The sequence below is a fragment of the Papaver somniferum genome, chromosome 5, assembly GCF_003573695.1.
Source record: "Papaver somniferum cultivar HN1 chromosome 5, ASM357369v1, whole genome shotgun sequence".
Taxonomy (NCBI): Eukaryota; Viridiplantae; Streptophyta; class Magnoliopsida; order Ranunculales; family Papaveraceae; genus Papaver; species Papaver somniferum.
Window position 1 is genome coordinate 139,892,207 of NC_039362.1, and position 27,542 is coordinate 139,919,748.

Here is a 27,542-nt window from a genome sequence, read left to right on the forward strand (position 1 = left end):
AAACTTTCCTACTTAGGTAGTATAACTTCAACGAGAAGAAGGCTCAAATAGAAGAGTGTAACTGCCTAGCAAGTTATGTTATTTCTAGCCCGCGCTGTGGTGTTTAGATATTGCCAAAATTATTAGACGGTAGTAATGCATCAAATATCAAAGAGATCTCTATGAAATCTACATCACCTCAGCAATGTCTTTGCGTTCACATGGCAAAACAACCTAAGCTAATAATTGAAGATTTCACCCTTATATAATCAGTGGAAAAGTTTCTTTGAGAGATTTGTTTCCAGAGATTGCAAAAAAAAATTTGTCAATCCTGTACTTAATATTCCTAGTCATTACACCCCATATTTTTGAGGAACTATATCTGCCAGTTCTTTATCAACGAATATGTTTACCTTATAAAATATTGAAATCTATATGTATAAATGCATGCATAGTTGTGTACCTTATTCTTTGTAAAGCTTCAGTTGTCGCCATCTGAAAAAACTCCACCTGTTGTAATAGCAACCTCTCTAACAGCTGCAGCAGCCTGCAATACCCCCCACCCCCACCTAAAATTTCTGAACAAGTTCAAAAATTATTTACATAAATGAAGTTGGAGTGAAAGTGAAGATATACCTGACCCAAAAAAACATAATGTAAAACCCATACTATATGGTTTTTCATGAAGGTGTATCTAAAAGTATACAATCCATACAAATGTCCACAAGTTCACTCTATAAGGAGCATAAAGAGGCAAGTAAAGAAACCCTGTTTTCTCAAGCAAAATGGTACACGCGACAGAGATTTGGATTGTCACTGTTACCTCAACTATTACGCGGTTTCACAAGAAAAATAAAAAGCTAGAGATTTTTTAATTCATCCGCGGAGAGTGTGTTTACTAACAAACGAACAACAGAATCACTTGGTGCAAATTTTCTTTCACGCATCAACCGAAGAAATTGTAGTGCCTTCTCAGTCTGCTTTCCTTCAAGAAATCCCGTAATGATAATATCATATGTTCTAGAATCTGGTAAACAACCTTTCTCTTCCATTTCGAAGATTAGTTTGTTAGCCTCCAAGAACATTCTGTTATTAAAGAGGCCTACCATCATTGTGCTATATGTGACCACATCAGGAGCTAATCCTTTTTCTGGAATCTCTTCAAACAGTTTTCTTGCATCTGCCAACCTGCCAGCCTTAGACAAAGCATGAATAAGAATGCTGAACATGTAATTATCAGCTGAGATTCCTATACCCTCCATGGCTTCAAACAATTTCGTTGCCTCCTCCATTTTTCCATTCCTGCAGAGACCATCCATTATAGTAGTGTATGTGACTTCATTTGGAGATAGACCAATAGATTGCATCTCATCAAGAAACCTTTGCGCAGTCTTCATTCTTCCAACCTGGTATAGTCCCCTTAATAGTATAGTGTAAGGAACTATAGCGGGTTTCACTCCATTTTGTTTCATTTTCTGGAATAATTGCATAGCTTCATCTAACTTACGATTCTTGCAATACCCATCAATTAACACACTGTAGGTGATTTCATCTGGCTCAAGGCCCCTATCCACCATCGAGTCAAACAGTTTAACCGCTTCTTGCAGCCGACCTGTCAAACACAAACCGTCAATCATCGAGGTGTAAGTAATCTGATCCGGTTTTATGTTTATCTTGTCCATCAATAGAAAGAACCCCCAAGCATCTTCCGTCATCCCATCTTTGCAATGTGAATCTATTAATATATTAAAGGTTACTGAATCGGGTGAAATCCCTCGATCCATCATTTCATCAAAATATCTTCTTGCTTCCTCCCATTGACCAAGTAGACAATGACCATCAATCATACAACTATATGTCTTTACATTCGCAGAGATTCCTCTATCAGCCATCTCTTGGAAGAATCTCTTTGCCTCCTTGAACCGGCCTGAATTGCAGAGACGGTTAATCAAAGAACTGTAAACAACAACATCTGGGACAACATCTGAATCTCTAAGCATCTCGGAGAAGAGAACCAAAGCTTCATCAACTAAACCTCCTTTACAAAGTGTATCTATAATCACACAATATGAAACAACAGTGGGTCTGCAGTTCCATCTCCCCATTTTGTTTTTAGTTGAAGAGCAAGACTCACTTTACCGGTTGTACAAAGCCCATGTATAAGAATATTACATGCAACCGCATTAGGTTGAATACCTCATTTTACCAAACACTTGGAATGCAGAATCAATCTTTCCTTGTTGACACAACCCTTGAATCAGTGTACCGAAAGTGATAACATTAGGATGATGGCCTCTCTTAATGATCTCTCCAAGCAAACAAAAACCATGATCAACTTTTCCTAATTGACAAAAGCATTTAATCAAAATGGTGAGTGTATAAATATCGAGTTGTACCCCAACCAAGCTCATTTTCTTATACAACATAATGACATCTGAATAACACTTGATTTTGGATAATGAACTCGATACATGATTAAATGTAACGTTAGATGGCAATGGCCTTTCCAAAATTAATTGATCAAAGTATCTCAAACCATCATCAAGTTTCTTAATCCTTCCAGATTTACACTCATTCTTTACAAAACTTTCAAGTTGTGTTACTCTATTGTTATTATAAGCTCCAGAACCGTAATAATTTCTCACAATTATCTCATGATGATTCAGAAGTCGACGAGTAAAATGATAAATAATAATTGGATATTAAGCAGCACTAATCTTTCCATTTTCATTTTCTCAGTCGCTTCAGAGAAAGTGAGAATGTCCCTTGGAGAGCTTTAGAGAGAGTTTTACTGGGAGCAAAATTTTGGTTTACAACGTAGTCTATCAAATTTAGCTGATTCAAATCTTCCTAGAGACGACACGATTGCGGCTTTTTTACATCGATATGGGTCGTCCAGATTTCCTCGAATATAAAAAGTTAATAACAAAATGACCGGGCTTACAATCAATAAATTTTCACTGTCGTTGGATGATTTTCACTGTAGTATTGGTGTACTCCATTTATTAATATCCATTGTCACCTTTGGATCGAGGCTAACTTTAAATTCTAGCTAAACCAAAATCCAGCAAAGCGTGGAGAAATAAAACATAAGCACCAAACTTTATTTAGTGGTAGATAGTTTGATACATCCACAAAGAGCAAAGTAACATCACCAACAACAACTTAACCATACTACGTACAATACTGACTAGAAGAGTACATGTGCGTTTCGGTGGCTTATGCATGCATGAGGACTTTCCTTGTTGAATCAAGTCTTGCAGCATATCTTCTGGCAGAGGTAGTACTTATTCGGGTAACCGCTATATCCCCACTGGCAACATGGACATTCTTCATTCAAAATGTAACCAGTAACAGTTAATTATAGTTTGTTCATTATCCGTGATATTAAAAAAATAAAAAAAAAACCTTTTTAATTATACAGTACTTACCTTGAGGGTAAGCTACACTATCAGTAGCAACGGCTTTAGATCTATGTGGCGTTCGTCGAGCTGCGTCAGTCACTTCGGTTAAGGCAGTGAGTAGAAGAAGTGTGATGCATGCGATCAATACACTCTTAATCATCATCATCTTCATCTCCTCTAAATTCTTCTGCTTTAATGGATATTTTAGGTTCACTCTCTATTTATAAGAGTGTTGTAACTTGTAAGATGTGGTTTTCTTATCTCTTCCCAGCTCAAACCATATATATACTGCCTTGTTAACCCGAAAAGATGAACCCACCAAGACTTTTTAGCACCTCTGCGTAATGGTTAACTAAAACGACAAAGAAGAATTTCCTTGGAGGCAACTTGTCATGCTAATCACTGCAGTATGTGTGGTTCATGGCAAACTTGATCTGTTCATATTGGATTTCCTTATTCCACCTAGTCAACAAAAGTAGGCGTTAGTACTTTCACGTCTAGTTACAGAGGATCGGGCAAGTACTTAATCGTGAGAGGTCGTCGACAACAAGTAGTTGCATGTAAGCAGGGGATCCTGGATGTGGATAGCAGGGCTATCTTCAGTACTCAAAGATATTTTGTTGTAATATCGCAGAAGATCTTTGAATATATCTTCAAAGAATATAAAACAGACGTTTTTGAATATTTCCCCCAAACAACAACGTACATTATTGCATAGATATTATATCATCGATTGGCCGGGGTTTACATTATCTTTTTTTTTTCTTTTTTATCGGTGGGCGGTGGACCATTAAATCTAATTATCAAAGTGCATAAATTTGTATAAAAATAAATATTTCTTCCGTTTTTGGAAAAGGTATTTGCATTTTTTTCATTTTAATTTAAAATAAAAAAAGTGAATGTATCTCTTTTTCAAAAACAAAAGGAGTATAAAAATAAAATGAATGATCCTTTGCCGATCTAAAGCTGCCTGAATAGAAATGGACATGTGGAACGGTGGTTACATCATTAGCTAGGGAGTGTAAGGTCTCGCCCTCAAACTCAAAGTCTCTCTGATGACATTTATGCTTCAAAAAAGAAAAAACCTGCCTGAAATACGATGTTAAGTGATTTTTCTTTAAATTAAAACAATGATGACAAAGTGTGAGAGAGAAGTATCTGGGTTTTGACTCCTTTCCAATAAGATCCGTTCGGCTGTCGACCTTAATTTGAGAGACCGAAAGAAAATGGGAAAATTAGGGGAAGATCCAAAAAAAAATAATATTCTCGTTTTCGGGTCCATAATTAATTTTGTATACCGTGACATCCATAATTATATGAATCAATATATAATTGGTTATGCATACTATCTTTTCAGGTATAACTCGTTATGCATACTATCTTTTTCAGGGGTATAATTGGCAGGGCAACTTGGACATAACATATCTAAAAATCCGCGCCTTAGAATTTTACAAATTTTATATCGTTGGAAATCTTTTTAAAAGAGCTACGCAACGAGTACAAACAAGAATATCAAATTTTTGTTTTTAACGAAAAAATCGGAGGTGATCCTCATTTTAGGGAAAATTTTTGAAAACTTGATACTTAACCATTATGCAGTCACCAAAAACGACGCATAACACATTCTGCAGACGCATAACGAATTATGCAACCATTTTTCGACTGCATAACAAGTTATGTATCTGCATAACAAAGTCATGCATTTATAACAAGTTATGTAACCATTGTTTTGGTTGATTTTAGCCGTACATATAAAAAATTGATGCATAATGCAGTATGCATCCATATTTACGGATGCATATCAGGTTATGCATCTATTTTCTCGATGCATAATGCATTATGTAGCCATATTTTCGGACGCATAACAGGTTATGCAGGTTTTCTGGACTGCATAACAAGTTATGCAACAAATTTTGTAGATGCATAACATGTTATGCATCCATTTTCACGAATGCATAACATGTTATGCAGACAGTTTCTCGACTGAATGACATGTTATGCAGTCATAACCACATCATCATCTTCTTTCATGTTTCATTAACTCCCACGCAAACCATTATCTTTCAGTTATTCGGGGGCTCTTGGTCAAAATCATGTATTTACACCATCATCTTCTTTCATGTATTTACACCATCATGTGCAATTAAACCTGCATAACAGGTTATGCAGGTTTTCTGGACTGCATAACAAGTTATGCAACAAATTTTGTAGATGCATAACAGGTTATGCATCCATTTTGACGAATGCATAACATGTTATGCAGACAGTTTCTCGACTGAATAGTTGTTGCATAACGTGTTATGCGACCATTTTCAAGACTGTATAACAAGTTTTTTAGATGCATAACCGTTATGCAACCATTTTCGTAGCTGCATACAAGATTATTCAACCATTTTTTTTCTTCGTTTCATTGCCCCGTTGAATATGTGTTGCGCAATGAATGCACTTCACCAGTTCAGTACAGCCATGATGGATGTGCCTTCTTCACAGCTGCAACTTCGACTCTTGCCTGCACTTCAAGTCACTCATTGCATTACCAATCTCCAAACACATACTGCAATTCAGCCACCAACTTCATAACCCCACCTGCAATTGCATGAACAACTCATATTCATTCACCAGATCAGTTCAGTGGTATCTCTTGCCATCATATTCATTCAATAGCTGCAATGTCATCTCAACATCATCTCATTCTTGGCATCTGCGTCTCCAGTTCCACACTCCACTAGTATCATTCCCATTTAATTACAATTTCAACTACAATTCCACCACCAGACCAGTGCATAACCACCATCATCTAAATCAATTAAAACCCATCTCTGCAACCTCTCTGATTCCATCTCTGCAACCTCTCTGATTCCATCTCAGAACTACCCTTCAGCACAATCACCAGTTCCATGTCAGCTTCATTGCAAAATCATGTGCACTACCACTGCATTCATACACGAATCAACAGCGGCACCTGCATCGCAGTTCACATACTACTTACAACATCACCTGCAACTCAAACAAAGCTACAGCTCCATTTCCTTAAGCCGTTCTTCGCAGCAGCACCTTCTTCTTCTCTTATCTTCATGACTGTAGCAGTCACATCCATTGCCAACTGCAACAACTTGAACTACAACTCAATCTCAATACCATGAAAAACATCTACTTTCTTTCTGTGTTGTTCTCTATAGCATCAGCACAACCATAACACCTACAGTTCCCTGTAATCCAAATCACCAGATTCTTCAGTTTACAATCTCAGCACAAAGCCAATCCATTCGCAAGCACACAACCTCCCCAATTGCAGCGCAGTAAACCACAGTAGATTATTTCAGTTCTCGGCACATTTAGATTATCACCAACATATGTTACCAATTTCACTGCTCTTTATAACATCAAGGGAACCATTCAAGCATACCCATCAGTTGTCTCACCTGCAACTGCAACCTAAACATACATCTACTTCACTGCAACTGCTTCTCATACTTCATCTCAGTCACACCACCTGCAAGTGTATCACAGACCCAATATTCACACAACAACAAGTTCAGTTCATCCCCTTGTGTGTATTTTAACCGCACCTGTAATTCCTTTGCAACCAACAACTGCAATATCACCAAAGCATTTCCTTGGCAACTCCTATACATTCATCTAGACAGACTCATTCATCACCAGAAACACTTCAATCATCTCTGTCTCTGAAATGAATTGTACCAGCATAATAGCGACACCAGTATCATCTTCATCTATTCTATTTAGAAGTCTACCTCAAGAACATCTCAAACCCACAACTGTGTGTGTTTCTTGGCTTCAATTATTCTTATTTCTCTTTGAATTCGATTTCTGACCAATACCCATTTGTAATTCATCCCAATCTTTCATCTAAACTATGAATCGTCTCCAAATCTTCATCTCCATGAAACCCTAGATACCAACAACAACAACTCATGTTCTTGCATGATTTCTCTTCCATTTAAACTGAACATCAGGAGATCCCGCTTCTCGATTTCTCCATGTTCCCCTATCACCTCTACCCCTATCTCCATGGCCACCAAACCCCCTACCAAATCCACCTATTTCTCCAGCAGCACTACCATGTTATGCCATGACGGGAAGCTGTTAGCCCTTTCTTTTGTTAGATCTCTCTTTCTCACTGGTTTTTTGCGGGAGTATTAGGGATGAAGTTTGGGAAACACAAAAAATCTTATAAAACCCTAGGTTTATCAAAATACGAAGATGTTGAGATTTGCATGTGAATTGAAACTCTAATGAAGAACTGAGACCAAAGAAGAATCAAAGAAGAAGAAGAAAAAAAGACCGAAACATAATTTCAGAAACTATGGGTTTGGGAGATATTTTGTCGTAGAAAATGGGTGTGCGCCTGTATTTTTTTGAGCGTGGGTTTCACAGTGTCCAAAATCTGTAAAATGGGTGTGGTTGTAGTTTTCACAAAGAAAATTGGGAGCTAACTCAGGTTCACTATGGAGACCAAGAGCCATGGGCTATGGGTAGTTTCCAAATGAGACTAACTCATTTCTTTTGAAGAAACACTTGATTAATAAAAGGAGTGATCCTTGTGGACGAGGAAAAAAAGACCAGATTGCAGACTGTTTGCCGTCTAGAAAAAAATTGTAAAAGAAAAAAAATGCCGTACACGGGGATTGTCTGTGTTCACAACAATAAAATTTGCTACATGGTGGACAGTTCCCTGTGTAGGGAAATTTTTTTTCACGCCAAAATATCAGCCTATAATCTTCCTTTTTTAGTTAGCACTTGGCAGTCTCTCCTTCATTTTGAAAGAGTGACACTATCCATGGGATTTGCTTTAAGGAAGATAAATAGGTATGATTGCTCTTTATCTCTAACTCGATAAAATTTATAACACTACAAACTTTACCGTTAGATATATGCTATTTTTAGGAAGGACTCATGAGCCACCTGCAGTACCGTTTCTTACTCCTGACAGACCCTTATAATTGCTACATTCCAATCCCTAACTTATTTAGGATCCTGTGCCATTATCCACCTTACAAAAGAAACAACTAGGAAGATAAATACAGAACAATAATTCTACATGGTGTAATTTACGGAAAATGCTAGGTTGACCGAGCATTCCTCCCGACAAATCCACCGACTGAGATATATGGCGGGACCCACTTCAAATCTTACCCTCCTGATGTTAAGAACGCTCCCCTGTCCACCGTTAGATCCATGTCGGGATAAATTGCGCTGTGTTTATCACTCCCCGTAATTTACTTTACTGATTACGTTAATTTAGGTTTTAAATTTCATTTTAATTTAATGAGAAACAACAAATTCTAGTAACAATTAGATTAAATTACTTTTTTTTTAATTTAGATATTTAGTTAAGGTCATTTATATATAACATTTTTTTCCATGTATGGTAATTAGTGGGAATATGTATTTTACATTAAAATTATTCTAAATAGATAATAATACTAATTATAGAAGAATTGTTTTTAGCTCTAGCAGTTCTAGATCAATTAGCAGCAGATGACTTACCTTCAGTAATTACGGTGGAAATTGCATTGAGCTACTGTAGCATTTTTTTTTTTTTGATCTAGTAAGGATATAGTCAAGAGAAGAAAATAAATACAAATGTACAGGGAAGCATAGCTATAGAATGCTCATGCCATAAAAAGGAAGCAAGCTAGCTTACAAAAGAAACAATAGTCTCCCATTGGAAAAGAACTTAGTTAATCGAAATACTATCAAAGACATTTGTTTCAGAGCACCACAACACACATTTTGGTCGATGTTCATCTTAATTTCGTTAAGAGATTTACATCTTCCTCCATGCACTCTTGAGTTTTTTCGGTCCGTGCTTCCCATGATATAACAAAAATAATAGCGTGCCAAATAACCAACTACTTTTTTCCAATTTTATCCATCTTCCAACTATGCAATAAGGTTGTAAACACACCCGGCATTGACCAACTGATCTGAAGAGAAGAAATAAAGTAGTTTCATATCCCTGTAATCCATCTGCAATGTATGAGCAGGTAGTCAATGTCCTCGGTTTCTTCGTTATACATTACACCAGTTGTCGACTGAACATGAACTCATCTATCTCTTAACATACATCTTGTTGGAATAGAGTTATGAAATGAAGCCCAAGTCATAAAGATGACTTTAGGAGGAATCAGCTTGCATCTACATAAAACTGAGAAATTTATCTCATCGGAAGAAGATTTAAATTTCTCATAGCGGACTTTTTCCGTGAAGCTCCCATCCAAGTTATCATCCACCCTAGTAGAGATTACAATTCTTCTTTTATCACGCCAAATCTCTGAAAAATCTATTTTTTCCGCTAGATTAAGTTCTCTAGCAAAAATTAAACGCATATTTTCTACCCAAAATTTCAGCAATCGTACTATTCTTTTTTTTACTCAGCTTGTAAAATATCGGGTACTTATCCTTCAATGCTTTCTTCTCTAGCCACCAGTCTGACCAATCTCTGGCAGAAAAATTTCTTGCCACATATTCACACTACGCTATCTTCCAGCTGAATATTCGGTCATAGAATTCTCTGGCTTTAACAATCTCTTACCACATACTCTTACCTGTTGGAGATTTTGAAATAGCCAGAACCAAACAATTCTCTTATGAACATGATTTTTCGCATATTATTTTCCTCCATCAAGCATGCTTCTGTTTTGAATATCTCCAATGCCATTTAGGTTACATGGATTTGTTAACTAATCTCAAGTTTTGAATTCCTAATCCTCCATGCTTCTTTGGTTTGCAAACCTTTTTCCAAGAAACCAAGCTCATCTTCTTTTGATTTTCCTCCTCACTCGATAAAAACTTTCGCATAATAATATGCAATCTCTTCTCAACTGATTCATGTAGCACCAACAAGGACATGAAATAAGTAGCATTGCTTTACAAATATCTTTTAATCAATATGAGTCTACCATGCTTTATTGAGGAATTTTCTCTTCCAATGCGCAAGTTTTTTCCTGTTAGAGCACTGCTCGGTCGAACTCGCAAACGTTGGTATCTCAAGCTTGTTTGTCAAGTTTAGTTGATCAAAACTGTGTACTTGATTTCTAGTCTACTTATAGCTATGTCTCCTATTAGGATAGAATGTGTAGTTGACCTTTAGACTTCCCGACATTCATCAATTGAAGAAGAAGAAGGTCTACTGAGGATCTTGGAGGAACTTCATCAAAAAAAGGTATGTGGAGACTAGAACTTATCTATCACTCATAAGTCTATTTTATTTTATCTTCTAATGAGACTAAGTTGTATAGGTATATAGACTTTTGCATCATACACATTTGATATTTCGAGCCGAGTTTATCTCGCTTATCTATTTCTCGAAATACGTGTTAGAAGTTTTTTGCTTTAGCTATATTCATCGTATTCTTGACGAGTTTAGTTGGAAACAATTGATTTGTTGGAAACTAAATATTAAGTCAAAAGATGATCATGTGAAAATTACCTTGAACATCTTACATGATTTGTGTGAGACAGTTATTTGATGTTAGCTCGGGAAGTTTTGTATTAATCATTCAATCACTTGAAAAGTACTTGAAGCTAATGGTATGTGTGAGATTACCATTGTCGTCTTCTAAGTATGTTTCAATGATTGAAATGAGAGTTTAGAACGATTACCCATGTCTGGATACAACACGGTATGCATACCTAGTATGCGAACTGTATTGTGATGATTCAGGTCCGAACTCTTGTTTGCGTACCTAGTATGCGAACAGATTTACCTGAGAAGGTACGAAACTCTTGTTTGCGTACCTAGTATTGGAACGGGTTTACCTGAGTTGGGTCCGGAACGGTTGTTCCCGAACCGGGTTTACGAACGTCTTGACTAGACCAAGGTCCGGATCTGCTTTTCGCATACCCAGTTTGTGAACGCAGTGGTCAAGTTCTAAAATCGGTAATGTATGATTCTCATACTCATGAACTAAAACATTTATGATTTAAGGAATGCAAATTAACTTTGCAAACCGTGGCTTAATGTTCATGAATTGATTCTTGTGTAAGTACTTTGTACAATCACGAATCAAACCGATTTCGTTTCAATTTTTTCATGAATATTTCTATGAGATAGTGAACAACTGAACAACTTTATTTGAAGCACCATTAGATTCATTTGATTATCTTTCATGATTGATTTATCATCATATTTGATGTAGAAGTGTTAGATGAATACGACTAAGACAAAAGTGTTCATATGGCTAACTTCGGTTAACTGTTATTGAGCCAACCCAATATACACATTTAGGTACGGTTACCCATATCTAAATATAAGTATATTTCATTTGTGTGTAACAATCTAAGACCATCTAACGGTTGAGCTTAATTACTTAATTTTTAAGCAGACTTAGCTTGAATCTTAAATCAGTAGTTCATCTAACGATGAATATTGAATGATTTGTTACTAAGCTATCTTAGCTTTGATTGTAAGCAACCCTGGTTTGAAAGACTATATAAGGGAGAACTCTAGCAATTGGAAAAACTAATCCTGACACTTTCATATGTCCTAGTTACAAACCAAAGTCGATTATCCTTTAACCTAGATTTTCCAAAACCATTATTAGGTTAACGACTTGAAGACTTCATTTAGGATTCGTGAAGCCAAATACAGCTATTTTCTATGTAGATGTGTATTTTAATCTTACTTATTCTATCGTATTGAGTTTTATCTTCTCTAAGATTTACTCGAGATCTATCTCTGATAGGTAAGATATAAAAAGTAATGACAACAGTTCTTCGTCTCAGACTCTTGTGATTCCGCAATAACTTCTTTTGTTAATCAGTTAGGTTATTGTGAGGCGACTAATATTCCTAGGCTGCTCTTCGGGTGTATAAGACCGGAATTAGTTGGTTCCTGTTCACCTTGATCTTCGTATCAAAAGACGGAATAAAAACAGAATAAAGGATAAACATATTTGTGGGAGACAAATTTGTTTATAATTCTTCGACTTTGGGTCGTACCAACTCTTAGTTGTGGGTGAGATCAGCTAAGGGAATCAATTGCGCAGAATCCGGCGTGGTTCTAGAGGCGTAAGGAACACGATTGTACCTTAATCGGTGTGAGACTTGGTTAGGGCTAAACCATATTCCAGTCCGAAGTTAACTTGTAGTATGCTAGAGTCTGTAGCGGCTTAATACAGTGTGGTGTTCAAATCTATACTAGGTCCCGGGGTTTTTCTACATTTGCGGTTTCCTTGTTAACAAAATTTCTGGTATCTGGTGTTATTTCTTTTCCGCATTATATTTTTTTATATAATTGAAATATCACAGGTTGTGTGTAACGCAATCAGTTGATAAATCCGATCTTGATTGTTGGATATAACTTGATTTACACTTGGGCATTGGTCTTTGGTATCATCCAAGTTATTTCTCATATCAATCAGGCTCATGGATTTTTATCTGTTCGATTTGCTGATTGTATTGAGAAAGAGATAAAAACTCTTTGATATATTTCTTAATTGAGTCTCACTTTTAAGTTGGTGCTCTCGGAATTATATTGGAGTTTAGTTCATACAGATTGCCGAATGAATTATTGGGTGTGGTTGTTATACCCCCGCCTTTTCATTTTCATCACCACCTCCATATTAACTTGTTTCTACTAGTAGAACCAATAGGAATCCCTAAATAGTTAATGGGTAATGAGTGAATCTTTCATCCCAATTTCATAGCCAAATCATTCACGATAGCATCAGCTCATATGCTAGTCATTGAGTTCTTGTGCAGATTCAGTTTAAGCCCTGTAAGAACCTCAAAAATCAGTAACACCACAAGAAGAGTTCTAATCTCTTCCATAGAATAACTAACCAATATCATGGTATCATCCGCAAAACTGTAAATGGTATACCACAGTGCCACCTTCTTTAACCTGAAAGTCTGAAATCAACCCGCTTTGATGAGCCTCATTTAGTAGTAAGGATAAAACCTCTACCACCAAAAAAAATAAAAAAGGTGACAAGCGGTCACCTTGTCGTATGCCTTTCGAAGGTCTGATTATATCAATCGGTATCCCATTAACAATAACTGGGAATTGATCTTCAGTTATGTACCACCTGATCGATTTTATCCACATTTCTTCAAAGCCATTCTTTTGCAATATAGCAAAAAGAGAAGGCCAGTTGACATTGTCAAAAGACTTTTCCATATTTATCTTAAACAAAACACTGGTTTCTTCTGTTTTAACTTACTGTTAATGTATTCAGTCGCCACCAAAATCCCATCCAAAATATGTTTATTCTTAATAAAAGCACGTTGGGATTTAGAAACAAGTTGAAGCATTACCACTTTCATTCCGTGGGTACGACCCCTACTACCGCTATATGACTAGTTAATTAGTGGCAAATATCTTCATTAATTTGTTGTGCCTATGACAACCCATCAAATTTTGACGATGTTGTCGGGGAGCAGTCTCTAATTGATTTATTATTTATTTTAGTTGTTTATGATATTTTTACGTTTCTTTAGTGTTTTCAGGTTTTTAGGTTTTTGTGGTGTTAACAGCTAGTTGAAGGTGTTCATTTCTCCTTAAAATCGAGAAGTATATTCTGAAAACAGGTTGTAAGTATCAATTTTTTAGTTTTGTTTTTAGATTTTTGTTTATATTTTGTCTTTTGTTCTTTTGAGTCGTCATGTTTCTATTTGGAAGTAACATGTACAGTGCACAAGATCACTCATATGATTGTGGTGATCAATAAAGTTTTCATTCTCAATCTTATGAAAACTATCAACCATACCATGGGTATAATTACAACCAATCTTTTGGCTATAATCAATACCCTACCAAACCTTATGGTTATTCTGATACATATCAACCTCCTTATGGTGGGTATGTAAGTGGACAATCACAAGAATGGGAGGATATTTATGCTTTTGATCCAAAATTCTCTAGTTTTGTAAATTATTTTAATACTAAGACTCAATAACTTCTACAACACATGAAAGAATCACAACAAGAAATTCAAAGGAATACGGAAAACTTGAAAAGACGAATTTCTCAACTTGGTGAGAATAGGACCGGGGAAGAAGTTTGGCCTCAAATCCAAAACCATTTTGAAATTCCTAAAGATGATGATGATTATGAAGATGAGCAACCTTTCGAAATTCCTTGTAACAAAGATGCAGTTATTCCAACTCCGGATCATAATAACGATCATTCGCCTATTCAAAAGGAGGGGACTGGGTATGACATATCTATTGTTATAAATAAGGTAACGTATTCATAAAAAATCTTCTTGCTGAGTGGACCGATTCGGATGTAGAGAGTATTGTCGAGAATGAAACCAAATTGATCGACTTCGTGGAAGATCCAATTAAGCTTTCCAAGGATTGTAATGATGCTGAGATTTTGGTTGAACCGGAATGTCCTTCAAAGAGTTTGATAAAGGATCACGAAAAAACCTTCTCTTGGAAAATTGTGTCTGAGTTGCGTAAGGTTGTTTTACACATCTTTGTTCTTCACGAACAAGAGTGAGATTCTAAATGACTTTACTTGGTCATATTAAAGCACGAGAAATCTATCTTCTTTGATAATTACGGAACCTGTATCTAGGTGTTTTCATAAACCCAAGATTTGATAGATCAAGATATCTCTGTATTATTTCTAGCTTATCTTATGAGATATAATCAATTAGGCTACGGAGCCTGTAAACCCTAATTTTCGAGGAGCATCTTCTAAAGAGAATTAAAATTCTTCTAGAAGATTCAAACAATTATCTTATAAAGAGAATTTGGGTTGTGCTTTAATATTTACAAGAGAATTTTTTAAAGAGAATCAATTTTTCTTAGGAGTTTTTACAGGTGCACGAGTAAAACTGAAGCAAGTATTACTTCTAATATGAATGTTGGTAATAGGAAATTGTTGTGATAGCATAAATCAGTATGTTCTGTTAGAGAACTGCTCGGTCGAACTCGCAAGCGTTCCTATCTCAAGATTGCTGTCAAGTTTAGTTGTCAAAACTATAAGTCTTGATTTCTAGTCTAGTTAAGTCTCAGATTAAGATAGAAAGTGTAGTTAAGAATTATACTTCACAACGTTCATCGATTGAAGACGAAGAACCACTAAGGGGATGTTGTGGAACTTCATCAACAAAAGGTATGTGTAGACTTGAACTCATCTATCACTCAAAAGTCTATCTACTCTATCTCCTATTTGAGACAAAAGTCGTATAGTTATATAGACTTCAATTATACACATTTGATATTTCAAGCTGAGTTTAACTCGCTTACATATTTCTCGAAATATGTGTTGGTAAGCTTTCGCTTTAACCAATTTCATCTTATGCTCTTGACAAAATTCAAAAGATGATCATATGAAAATCGCCTTGTAACATCTCATTTGATGTAGACTCGGGATGTTTCGTATTGATTAAGTCAATCACTTGAAAATAGCTTTGATGTTAATAATTTGTGAAAAACAACAATTAGCATCCTCTAATAATGTTTCAATGATTGAAATAGAGTTTAGAACACTTAATTATAATTGGATTATAGACATAGTATGTGTACTTGCATATATGTTGTTCCAACACCGGTATAGTATGCATACCCATATGCGTACTGGCGAGGTCAGGAAAAGTCTGGGAGCCTTGGTATGCGTACCCGTACGCGTACTGGCAAACTCAGTTGAATTCCGGGAACTATTGTATGCTTACCCGTACGCGTACTGAATTCAACCGATGTTTTGGATGTGTAATAGTATGCGTTTCCGTTCGCATACTGTCGGACGCAGTCCAAGTCCGATTACTTAAGTATGCGTACCCGTTTGCATACTTGGGTGGGGTAAGTTCTAGAATCAGTTTGTTCATGAACTAATACATTTATATAATAAGGAATGCAATCTTTTGCAAACCGTGGCTATAATTTTCATGAGTTGATTCGAGTGAATCAAAATCGATTTTTCTTCAATTGTGTCTTGTATACTTCTATGATAATGTAAACAATTGAACAACTCTATAACTAGTTTCATTTGAGTCATTTGAACTAGATGTGGATATGAAAGTGTCCATATGGCTAACTTCGGTTAACTATTGTTGAGCCAACAAGGTGCACACGTTTAGGTACGGTTACTCATATCTAAATGAAGTCAATTTTCATTTTTGTGTAACAAGCTAAGTTCTATCCAAGGGTTGAAAGATATTAGATTGAGTCTAATCAGGTTTTCATCTAACGGTGAATATTGAATGCTTTGTTACCAAGGTAGCATTGATTGCAAATCCTGATTTGAAGACTATGTAAAGGAGAACTCTAGAAAATGGGAAACCTAATCCCCTCACCTCCTATGTGATAGTAGTTGCGACTAGAGTCAATTCTCCTTTAACCATAGGTTTTTCACGAAACCATGTAGGTTAACGACTTAAAGACTTCATTGGGATTGTGAAGCCTGACCCAACTATTTTCTCTGTAGTTGCGTGTTCTGATCTTGTCCTGTTCTATCGTATTGAGTACTATCTTCTCTAAATTTGCTCGAGATTGATTCTCCGATAGGCAAGATAAAAAGTAGTCACAAACATCTTCGTCTCATCGTTTGTCATTCCAAAATATCTTATTTCGCTACTATACGATTAAGATTATTGTGAGGTGATTGATATTTCTAGGATGTTCTTCGGGAATATAAGTACAGTATATTAACTAATTCATGGTCACCTTGATTTATCAAAAGACGGAACAATACTCATAAGTTTATCTGTGGAAGACAGATTTATCTATTCAATAGACTTTTCTGTATGAGACAGATTGGTTTATCAAGTCTGTGACTTTGGGTCGTAGCACTAGCAACTCTTAGTTGTGGGTGAGATTATCTAAGGTAATCAAGTGTGCAGAATACATCGTGGTTCTAGAGGCGTAAGGAACGCGACTGTACCTTGATTACTGTGAGATTGGTTAGTCTCAACTACATTCCAGTCTGAAGTTAACTTGGAGTAGGCTAGTGTCTGTAGCGGCTTAATACAGTGTGGTGTTCAAATCTTGACTAGGTCCCGAGGTTTTTCTGCATTTGCGGTTTCCTCGTTAACAAAACTTCTGGTGTCTGTGTTATTTCTTTTCCGCATTATATTTGTTTATATAATTAAAATATCACAGGTTGTGCATAAGTTCATTTAATTGTGAATCCAACCTTTGGTTGTTGATTAAATTGATTGACACTTGGATATTGGTTTTTGATACCGTCCAAGTTATTTCTTATATTCAATCGGGATCACAAATTCCTATTTGTTTGATTGCGGATTGAATTGAGAAACCGAGATACAAACTTTTGGATATATTTCCATTGATTGAGTCTGACTGTCTAGTTGATTCTCTTGGAATTATATTGGAGTTGTCCACACAAATTGCTAAGAGAAATATTGGGTGTGGTTGTTGTTAGAGCATTGCTTGGTCGAACTCGCAAATATTGCTATCTCAAGCTTATTTGTCAAGTTTAGTTGCCAAATCTATAAGTCTTGATTTCTAGTTTACTTATAGCTAAGTCTCGGATTAGGATAGAAAGTGTAGTTGATCTTTAGAATTCACGGCGTTCATCGAGTGAACACGAAGCACTACTCAAGGGAACTTGTGGAACTTCATCAACAAAAGGTATGTGGAGACTTGAACTCATCTATCACTCAAAAGTATATCTACTATATCTCCTATTTGAGATAAAAAGTCGTATTACTATATAGACTTCAATTATACACATAATTGAAGAGAAACTTGTTGAAAGAGAAACCTGCAAAAATTGCAGAAATTTCTACAAGTTTTGAAAAGAAAATTGTAGAAATTCTTCTTGTTGGAAGAGAAACTTGAAGAAATTGAATGAAAAATTAACTCTCAGCAAGCAAGTTTTGATGACAGAAAAAGCGCTTATCTCGCTCGAGAAAAACGCCTTGAAGCTGATTTAGCTGCTGCTCTTGATAAAATCAAGATGTTGGAAGACGACTTTAAAAAGTTCAATACTAGTTCAAGCAAATTAACCACTATGCTAGGAGCAAGTAAAAATCATCGTCATACACGATGATTGGGCTATAAGGGAATAAATGCTCCAAGTATTAGCAAAGAGGTAAAATTTGTCAAGGCTAGTGATTCTTCTCAACAAAGGTTTCCACTGATGGAAAAAATGAAATACCTTCACCGGAAGTTAAAGTTCGAAAGATCAATGTATGTCAACCTCCAAAATAAGCACATACCGATCGCGGTAAAGACATTCCTTACGTTTGCCACTATTGCGGAAATAAAGGTCACCTGGAAAGGAGATGTCGTTTCCGTATAAGGAATGAGAAACTTCATGATGTTCTTGTTTGGGTATCACAAGAAGTTGTGAAACCAAGATCATATGTTAAGGATAATCCCCTTAACGTTACAGGTTGTAACTGTCCAACCTTTAGGCAAAGGAATCACTGTTGTGATAAACCTAGATTCGCCTATAAACGTCACAAGAGACTTTTCACAATCGTAATGGTTATCAAAAGGATAACTTTGTAAAGACGAATACAAGATCCGATGCTATCAATTAGAGAAAGACTAACTTGCAAAAGAATCAATCCAATTCTCTTCCGAGAATTCCAGAAGAGATTAATGGGAAGAAGGGTCAGGATGTTTCTAAACATACTAAGAAGTGGATACTAAAGAAAGTTAATGATGCTTTGAGTAATAAAAGGAATGATCTCCCAGAAAATTCCATGACTACGGAGAAGGCAGTATCCATGATGTTGGAACTTAAGAAATTCTTTGGAAAGATGGATTTGGATGTGAAAGGTTCTAAAAGCGATCTCTTTCATGATAATCCAAAAGTCACTTGTGGTGAGCAAGATATTATTCACCTCAACACAACTTGAGTGTGTTTTTAGTACATCCTCACCAAGGAATTCCCTGCTATGTATACGGTGAGGGAAGCACAAGAATTGGGGCGCACAAACTATGTTCAGTAAGGTTGTAGAATTTGATTGGATTCTTCTAAAAAGGTATGTCTATAAACTTGAGCAATATTTGTGTTTTTATTTGCTTAGAGTACTTATAATGATCCATGTACCGTTCTTATTGTTCATTTATACCTAACTTGATCTGTGTTTAAGGTTCTTAAATATTTAGGTATGAAAATAGTAATTCGGGATGTTTGGACTTCATGATATACATACCAGGTATGCATACCATCATTGAAAATCAAAATCCAGGGATTTTAGTATGCATACCCATTTTCATACTGCTCCAGGTCATGAAAATTCGTTTGCAAACCGGTATGCATAATTGCTCGTAGACGTCGATATTTGGTAAACTTGTGTTGGTCGTAACTTCTTCGTCCGAACTCAGAATGACCTCATTCTTTTTGCATTATCTGCCTCTTTGAATTCTCTTAAAAATGGATATGAGAATTATTGAATATGGATGAGTTAAGATTGGTCTTTGTCCCGTTTCTTGTTTTTGAGTGTACTGCTACATTTCGTTGCACTTGTTCCACTTCTCTTGGACTAGGGCACTTGAATTCTCGGAGCACTACTCTTATAAGCTCATTTGTAGCTTTTACAAGAATGTTGTTGGTGAATCACAAAGAAGGAAGTTCAAGAATGGGCAGTAGTAAGCATTGCTATGGGATCATTGAATGTTCACAATCATCTTATATGAACTATGGTGCATTGTCGTTAATGACTTTGTATCTTCTTCTTTTTTAAGAAAATCTTTTTATACGCCTTTGGTAGCTATTCTTGGTGTAAATCCGTGTGTAAATCATCTTGTATGAGCATTACAAGTTTGTCTTGATTACTTCTAGGAAACTTCCTATGAGAATTTATTCTTATGTTTTAATATGGGTAACTAGGTGGTGGGCCCGGAGATGTGTATAAAATTGAGCGTAATGAAACGCGGGCCTACAGTAATACCGCAAGTGCACGGTCGTCAGTTGTAGCTCGTGCAAGTACGGGTCGATCCACAGAGATCGGGTGTGTTTCGGAAGTGTTTTAGCTAATTGGGTTCCTAGATTTGCTTTGGGCTTAGAAGCCCTTTGGAAGTGTTGGGCTTAATGTACTATTGGGTTTGAATGCCCTTTGAATGGATTGGGCTTAGTGGGTTTGTTAAACATAAAATGAACTGAGCCTGGGCTCAGTTATCTTTGAAGTGCAAATGGGCTTTGAGCCTTTGATTGAGCTTTGGGTTAAGCCCACAGTTGATTTGGATTTGGCCTTCAACCTTAACCCAAACTGGGCTTTGAGCTTTAATGGAATGGGCCTTAGTATTGATCTTACAGTTGGGCTCAGATTGTGTTCTGGGCTTTTGGAAGTGAACTTTGGGCTTGAGTTGGTTAGGCCTTTAACCTTTGGTTTCACAGAAGTGGACTTGGGCTCAGGAGTGAAGTGAGCCTTGGAGAGCAAAGCAAGCAGCAGGAGTGCAAGAGAGGCAGCAGCAGCTGAAGAAGCTACAGCAGCAACAGAAAATGCACAGCAGTGCAGTAGCAACAGAGCTGTAGCAGCAGTGCAGTAAATGCAAAGCAGAAATGCAACAGAGTTGCAGGTCAAACAAGTAGTAAAGAAAGTGCAAAACAGAAATGCAAGTAGTAATGCAGCAGTGCAGGTAAAGCAAATGAGAAGTGAAAGTAAAACAAATGAAAGAAAACAAGAAAGCAAAGTTAAACAGTAGAAGATGGAATTGTGGATGAGAATGAAGGTTGATGGCAAACTAGGGCATTGATTCCACCTCTTAACCTAGACTAAGTCGGATATTCCAATTGCAACCAAATTATCCTCCCAAGGTACTAGCTATCTGATTAGAGCATAACTAGTCTGAGGTTTGGACCATAATCAATTAACATGGGCTGCTGCACTTTCAATCACAGGGGTATCCTAACTACAATGTATGCCTGACATACAATGTGAGAGCAAAGTGATGAGAGGCCAGAATTGTAGTCTCCTCCACAGTGGCATTAAGGTTTCATCTTCACCCTAGTGGTGAATTAGAACATGCTAACACCTAGAACTAAACAGGAACAATTACAAATGAACAGGAGCATTAAACTAACAACACATCAACAATTACACAACATCAAACACAACACAGTGAACAAGAAGAAAAATATGCAAATGATGAAAATTGACAATGAAATTAAAATTAAACCTAACCCAATTAGGGGGAAACTTGGCTAGTCCAAGAACAGTTTTTACATCTCCTACACATCCCCTTTTATAGTTTTACAAATCCCTAAAATTTCTACAAACCCTAATGTTGATAACCCTAAATTGATTTTTGGGGAAAATCAAATTTGACATACCAATTGGATAATTTCGACCCAACCCATGCTTTGTACTGGCTTTACGCTGCTCGAAATCCCCTATTCTTCGTCTTCTTTGCACTGCAACCCTATCTTGGAGCGAAACCCTAAGCCTGCCTCTCTTAATCTTAGCACCTATGTGAGAAGACGCTACGAGGGAGAGAGATAGACTAGGGGGTTCGATAGGTCTCTTGGTCGGCTGGTTGTGGTGGTGGTGGAGCTCGAGGTCTGGTGGTGGCAGTGGAGTTGCAGGCGATGGTGGTTCTGGAAATGGTCGGGTGGAGAAGATGAGTTCGATGTTTTGGGAAGGAGGGAGTGTTTGGGTGGTAGTATAGGGTTTGGTGCTAGGGTGTGAAGCGGGAGCATCTGGTTCGATGTTTGGCGAGCTGAGCGCTGGATATGGAGATGGTAGGTAGATCGGACGGCTAAGAGAGAAGCAGTTTGTAGCGACCGTTGGATGTGTAACACAACGAAGTCAACGGTGCTAGATTAGGTTAGGTGCTGTAGTGTTGGGCGGAATCATCGGGATTTGATGCACAGTGATGAGGTGACCGCTGGATGACAAATGGATCCAATCTGACGGCTCTCATGGAAATGGGTATGGATAAAGGAAATGGATTTGGGTAAGGGTTTTGGGCCTTGGGTATGCCAAGCCCATATCTTCTTTAAGAACAATTCTTCCTTCTTGAGCCCATTCCTAGCTTTTTGGTCTTGCGCGCAACATTCTTCGCGGCTTCCTTGCGTAATTCCTCCCGGCTTTTCACTACTTTTCTGCTCTTTTTGCTCCGCACTTCATCCAGATTTTATTTGTTACCTAAAATGCAAAATTAAGTAAGAAAAATATTTATTCTTGAAAACAATGAAAATACAGAATATGGGATAAAATGTAGAATTAATGCACAAAAGATGAGTTAAATGCCAACAAAAATATATATAAATATGCACTATTTAGCACTCATCAAATACCCCCAAACCTGAATTTTACTTGTCCTCAAGTAAAACAAAACTAAGGAAATCCTAACTATACCACTGTCGCTGGTCTCTCGAATGCATTTAGCGTATGCACTAAGCCTTTTAAACCACTAAGTGTCCCTAGTGGACGAGTTGAAGTCTCGTGAAGGTTTACCAGAGGTGTGCCTACAAAACCTAAGGACAAAATATAAGCTCATATTCCATCAAACGTGACATGTGCAAACAGTTAAGCTCACAGCAAAATGGAGATGTCAATCTAGCTATCAAGGCACAATCCTAGCACTGATAACAAAAAAGACATGTGATAAGAGTGTAAAGTGTATCTACACATGTGTAAAGAAAGATCTGAAGTTATGACTACTAATCACCAAGAGATAGTTTCTCAGGCTAAGAACTGAGGTCGAAATCTAGCTAGCTGTCCGGACTTTACGAGAATTGTGAATGAGTTGGAGGTATTTCACAATTGCTCGCGTTGTACATCAATGGCATACACCCTCCTTGCTTACAACACAAAAACAAAAAATGACTATTTACATGACTCTTATTTACATTGACTATTCTCTTTTTATTTTTGGAACAAGAGATGATGGAATTGATAAATACTTGATTTGTTTTTCTGATTTTTTTTTTTTTTTTTTTTTTTTTTTTTGATAGAAACACTTTTGATACATACAAAAGAAACAAAAGATTACATGACACTTTGCAAGAGGTAGCCCTTTTTGATGCACCCAGTTAAATTCGATGGTTGTCTTTCTTAATGTAACCTCCACCTTCTATCCCAACCAACCAAAGAACAAGCTAGTCAAGTTTCGTTCAGTATTCTAAAGTGATTGGCAATCGTAACTTCCTATCCAACACCTTGAAGATCGAGGCCATACATGTATTGGTAGATCGTGCGCGTGCAAATTTCTTATCACTATGTGAATTGTGCTAGAATCAGGGTGCCTAAATATCTAGACTAAGACTCCTAATAAAAATACATATTTGCACAAGAGTCAACATTTCAAGGTAAATGAGCTCCATTTTTATGATTTTTTCATTTTTTAATTTTTTTGAATTTTGATTTTTTAATTTTTTTGGAATTTTTCAATTTTTTCAAAAAGAGGAGTTGTTTTCAATTATGGCATATTATGGCATATTATCGTGGTATCTACTCTATACCCCCAAACCTAAACTAAACATTGTCCTCAATGTTTCAAAATATGGAAAGAATTAAAAACAATATATGGAAAGGGACATGCTGAGTAGAGTAAAAGGAGAGAGAATACCCGATTTCGGCGAAAGCAGAATTAAAACTCCGTTATTCAAGGCAAAAAATCCAACATATTTCAGCCGAGATCATATTGGATTAGCAAAATATATACAAAAGGAACAAAAGGGTTTTTAAGAAATTTTATCTACTGGATTATATACAAAAAATTCACCATACACTAACAATCTAAAGAGTTGAGGATCAACCCAAAAGAAAAGTGTAGAGACAAAGAAAGTTTCAAAACACTAAAATTGGACTTAAATGGGAGTGAGAGTGAAAAACCGAATGAATACCCTAAACCTAAATTGTTCAACAGGTTTACTTTTAAGCACAAAATTTTTAATTTTAGGGTTCAGGATTCAAAAGGTCTAACTCATAATGGACTGTTTTCGGGATGGGCAAACATGCAATTTCCAACTGTGGCTCTTTAAAAGTGTTATATTTTGAAGCAAAATAGTCCAAGAGGACTTGGGAAGCACACAGTTCCAATCCTAGATTAGGAATTTTCAGAAAAATTGGTTTTACAATATTGGCACAAACCAAATCTAGGTTGGGTGGAAGGCCATCAGATTGTGACTTAGGTAGAAGAATAGGCATATCATTATCAATCAAATCAAAATTCTAATCATCTACACATGTCACATCATGCTCACAATCATCAATCAAATTGGCAAGATCACAATAGAATTATCAACATCATCAACAGATTTATTTTCGTGTATCGGCACATCAGGGGAAACATCACATGGAATACTAGAAGAAATATCATGCATTAAGGTCGGGGCAGAGAAGCCTAATGTATTTGAACCCAAAGGTTCCATAACATTTTCAGTATAGACATGTTCTTCTAACATAACATCATAATCATCATCATGATAGGAATTTTGCAATCTAGGATAATTTTCAATCCTAAGGTCGGAGCTATTACAAGAATAAAACTCTAATTCATGGGGTGACTCATATCATGTGGTGTTGTTCCTGTTTCCCTAACGGATTCCCATTGATGGGTTTTCTCTGCAATCTCGGCTAAAAATTCCATGCATCATCCACAGATTTATCAATAAACTCACCATTACACATAGACTCAACCATGGTTCGAGATTTAAAGTCTAGTCCCTCATAGAGGATGACGACAAGTCTCCACTTCTCAATTCCATGGTGCGGCATTCACTCAACAAATCATTAAAACGTTCAAAATAGTGAAAAACAGTTTCCTCATCCAATTGGACAAAACAATTGATTTTGACGAATAGCGATGGTCCTATGTGTGGAAAAATTTTTGGAAAAATTGATTAGTGAGTTGTTCCCAAGTGGTGATTGATTGTGGTCTCAAACCGTAAAACCATGTTTTGGCCCTCTTTTTAAAGAAAATGTAAACAAACGCAATTTCAGAGAGTCTCGGACAAATGATCAGGTTGCATAGTCCGACAAATTTGTTCAAACTCCCTTACATGAGTATAGGGGTTCTCAGAATCGAACCCTCGAAATATAGGAAGTATTTGTATCATGCTTGCATTTATTTTAAAAGGGTTATTGGTTTGAGGTAAGACAATACATGATAATGGAATTTGTATTGATGGATACATGTATTCATGGAGAGCACGAGGTTGGTCCATTTTGAAATGACACAAAGCCCACTATTTGGTTTTAAGGGTTTTCAAAAATTTGGTTTTTGATGGGTTTGGATTTTTGGGAAAAATTTGGTTTTGGTGGGATATAAAAGAAATTTGGTTTAAAATGGGAGCAAAAAATTTTTTTTTTTTTTTTTTTTTTTTTTAAAAGTAAAAGTAAAATTTGGTTTTTGAATGGGAGCAAGCCCACTGTGCAAGCCTCTAAGGAAATGGAAGGAAGGCTGCGGCCCACAATCGGTTATCAGCTCAGCTGGGTTTAAACCCAGAGTCCAAAATACAAGTCCAATGGAAAATTTAAACAAGCCCACACAAAATAAATACAAGCCCACAAATTAAACAACAAGCCCAAAAATAAATTATTACAAACCCAAAATAGAAAAATAAAAAGCCCAAAAAAATTGGGTTAATTATTACAAGCCCACAATTAAAAAATTGGAAGCCCACAGGTTGGGTTCTCTCAATTGAATGGGTTTAGGCTTACCTTTTTAGCACAGCCCAGCTGCTCTGATATTGTTGCAAAAACCCAGTTGGGTTTTGGTTCTTTTCCTTGGTGGCGTCCCAGCAGAGGAAAAACAGGTTCAGAACAGCAGGTCCAACAGCAAATGAAGTGAAGCAGATGCAGATGCAAATGCTATGCAATGAAATGCAAAAATAGCTAAGAAAAACACAGATAAAACACAGCACCAATCCCCGGCAGCGGCGCCAAAAACTTGGTGGGCCCGGAGATGTGTATAAAATTGAGCGTAATGAAACGCGGGCCTACAGTAATACCGCAAGTGCACGGTCGTCAGTTGTAGCTCGTGCAAGTACGGGTCGATCCACAGAGATCGGGTGTGTTTCGGAAGTGTTTTAGCTAATTGGGTTCCTAGATTTGCTTTGGGCTTAGAAGCCCTTTGGAAGTGTTGGGCTTAATGTACTATTGGGTTTGAATGCCCTTTGAATGGATTGGGCTTAGTGGGTTTGTTAAACATAAAATGAACTGAGCCTGGGCTCAGTTATCTTTGAAGTGCAAATGGGCTTTGAGCCTTTGATTGAGCTTTGGGTTAAGCCCACAGTTGATTTGGATTTGGCCTTCAACCTTAACCCAAACTGGGCTTTGAGCTTTAATGGAATGGGCCTTAGTATTGATCTTACAGTTGGGCTCAGATTGTGTTCTGGGCTTTTGGAAGTGAACTTTGGGCTTGAGTTGGTTAGGCCTTTAACCTTTGGTTTCACAGAAGTGGACTTGGGCTCAGGAGTGAAGTGAGCCTTGGAGAGCAAAGCAAGCAGCAGCAGTGCAAGAAAGGCAGCAGCAGCAGAGGAAGCTACAGCAGCAACAGAAGAAGTGGCAGCAGCAAGGGAAAGCACAGCAGCACAAGTGCTGCAGCAGCAATTGCAACAGTAGAAGAAATGCAACAGAAGTGGCAGGAGGGGAAGCAAGTAGTAAAGAAAATGCAAAACAGAAAATGCAAGTAGTAATGCAGCAGTGCAGGTAAAGCAAATGAAAAGTAAAACAAATGAAAGAAAACAAGAAAGCAAAGTTAAACAGTAGAAGATGGAATTGTGGATGAGAATGAAGGTTTATGGCAAACTAGGGCATTGATTCCACCTCTTAACCTAGACTAAGTCGGATATTCCAATTGCAACCAAATTATCCTCCCAAGGTACTAGCTATCTGATTAGAGCATAACTAGTCTGAGGTTTGGACCATAATCAATTAACATGGGCTGCTGCACTTTCAATCACAGGGGTATCCTAACTACAATGTATGCCTGACATACAATGTGAGAGCAAAGTGATGAGAGGCCAAAATTGTAGTCTCCTACACAGTGGCATTAAGGTTTCATCTTCACCCTAGTGGTGAATTAGAACATGCTAACACCTAGAACTAAACAGGAACAATTACAAATGAACAGGAGCATTAAACTAACAACACATCAACAATTACACAACATCAAACACAACACAGTGAACAAGAAGAAAAATATGCAAATGATGAAAACTGACAATGAAATTAAAATCAAACCTAACCCAATTAGGGGGAAACTTGGCTAGTCCAAGAACAGTTTTTACATCTCCTACACATCCCCTTTTAT

At 36.8% G+C, this 27,542-nt stretch overlaps 1 protein-coding gene and 1 long non-coding RNA gene across 2 annotated transcripts; both read right to left on the reverse strand.

Annotated features, from left to right (window-relative positions):
* Positions 1-69: 69 nt before the first annotated feature.
* On the reverse strand, positions 70-2,703 carry LOC113282931 (pentatricopeptide repeat-containing protein At1g63130, mitochondrial-like). Its single transcript, XM_026532040.1, has one exon. It carries the CDS (start codon positions 2,082-2,084, stop codon positions 840-842), a length of 1,245 nt encoding a protein of 414 aa, XP_026387825.1. The 5' UTR covers positions 2,085-2,703; the 3' UTR covers positions 70-839.
* A 355-nt stretch (positions 2,704-3,058) lies between these two features.
* LOC113277883 lies at positions 3,059-3,645 on the reverse strand. Its single transcript, XR_003325195.1, has 2 exons — positions 3,411-3,645; positions 3,059-3,309 (listed from the first exon to the last, which is right to left on the reverse strand). It is a non-coding gene; the product is annotated as an uncharacterized LOC113277883 (long non-coding RNA).
* Between the last annotated feature and the right edge of the window lie 23,897 nt (positions 3,646-27,542).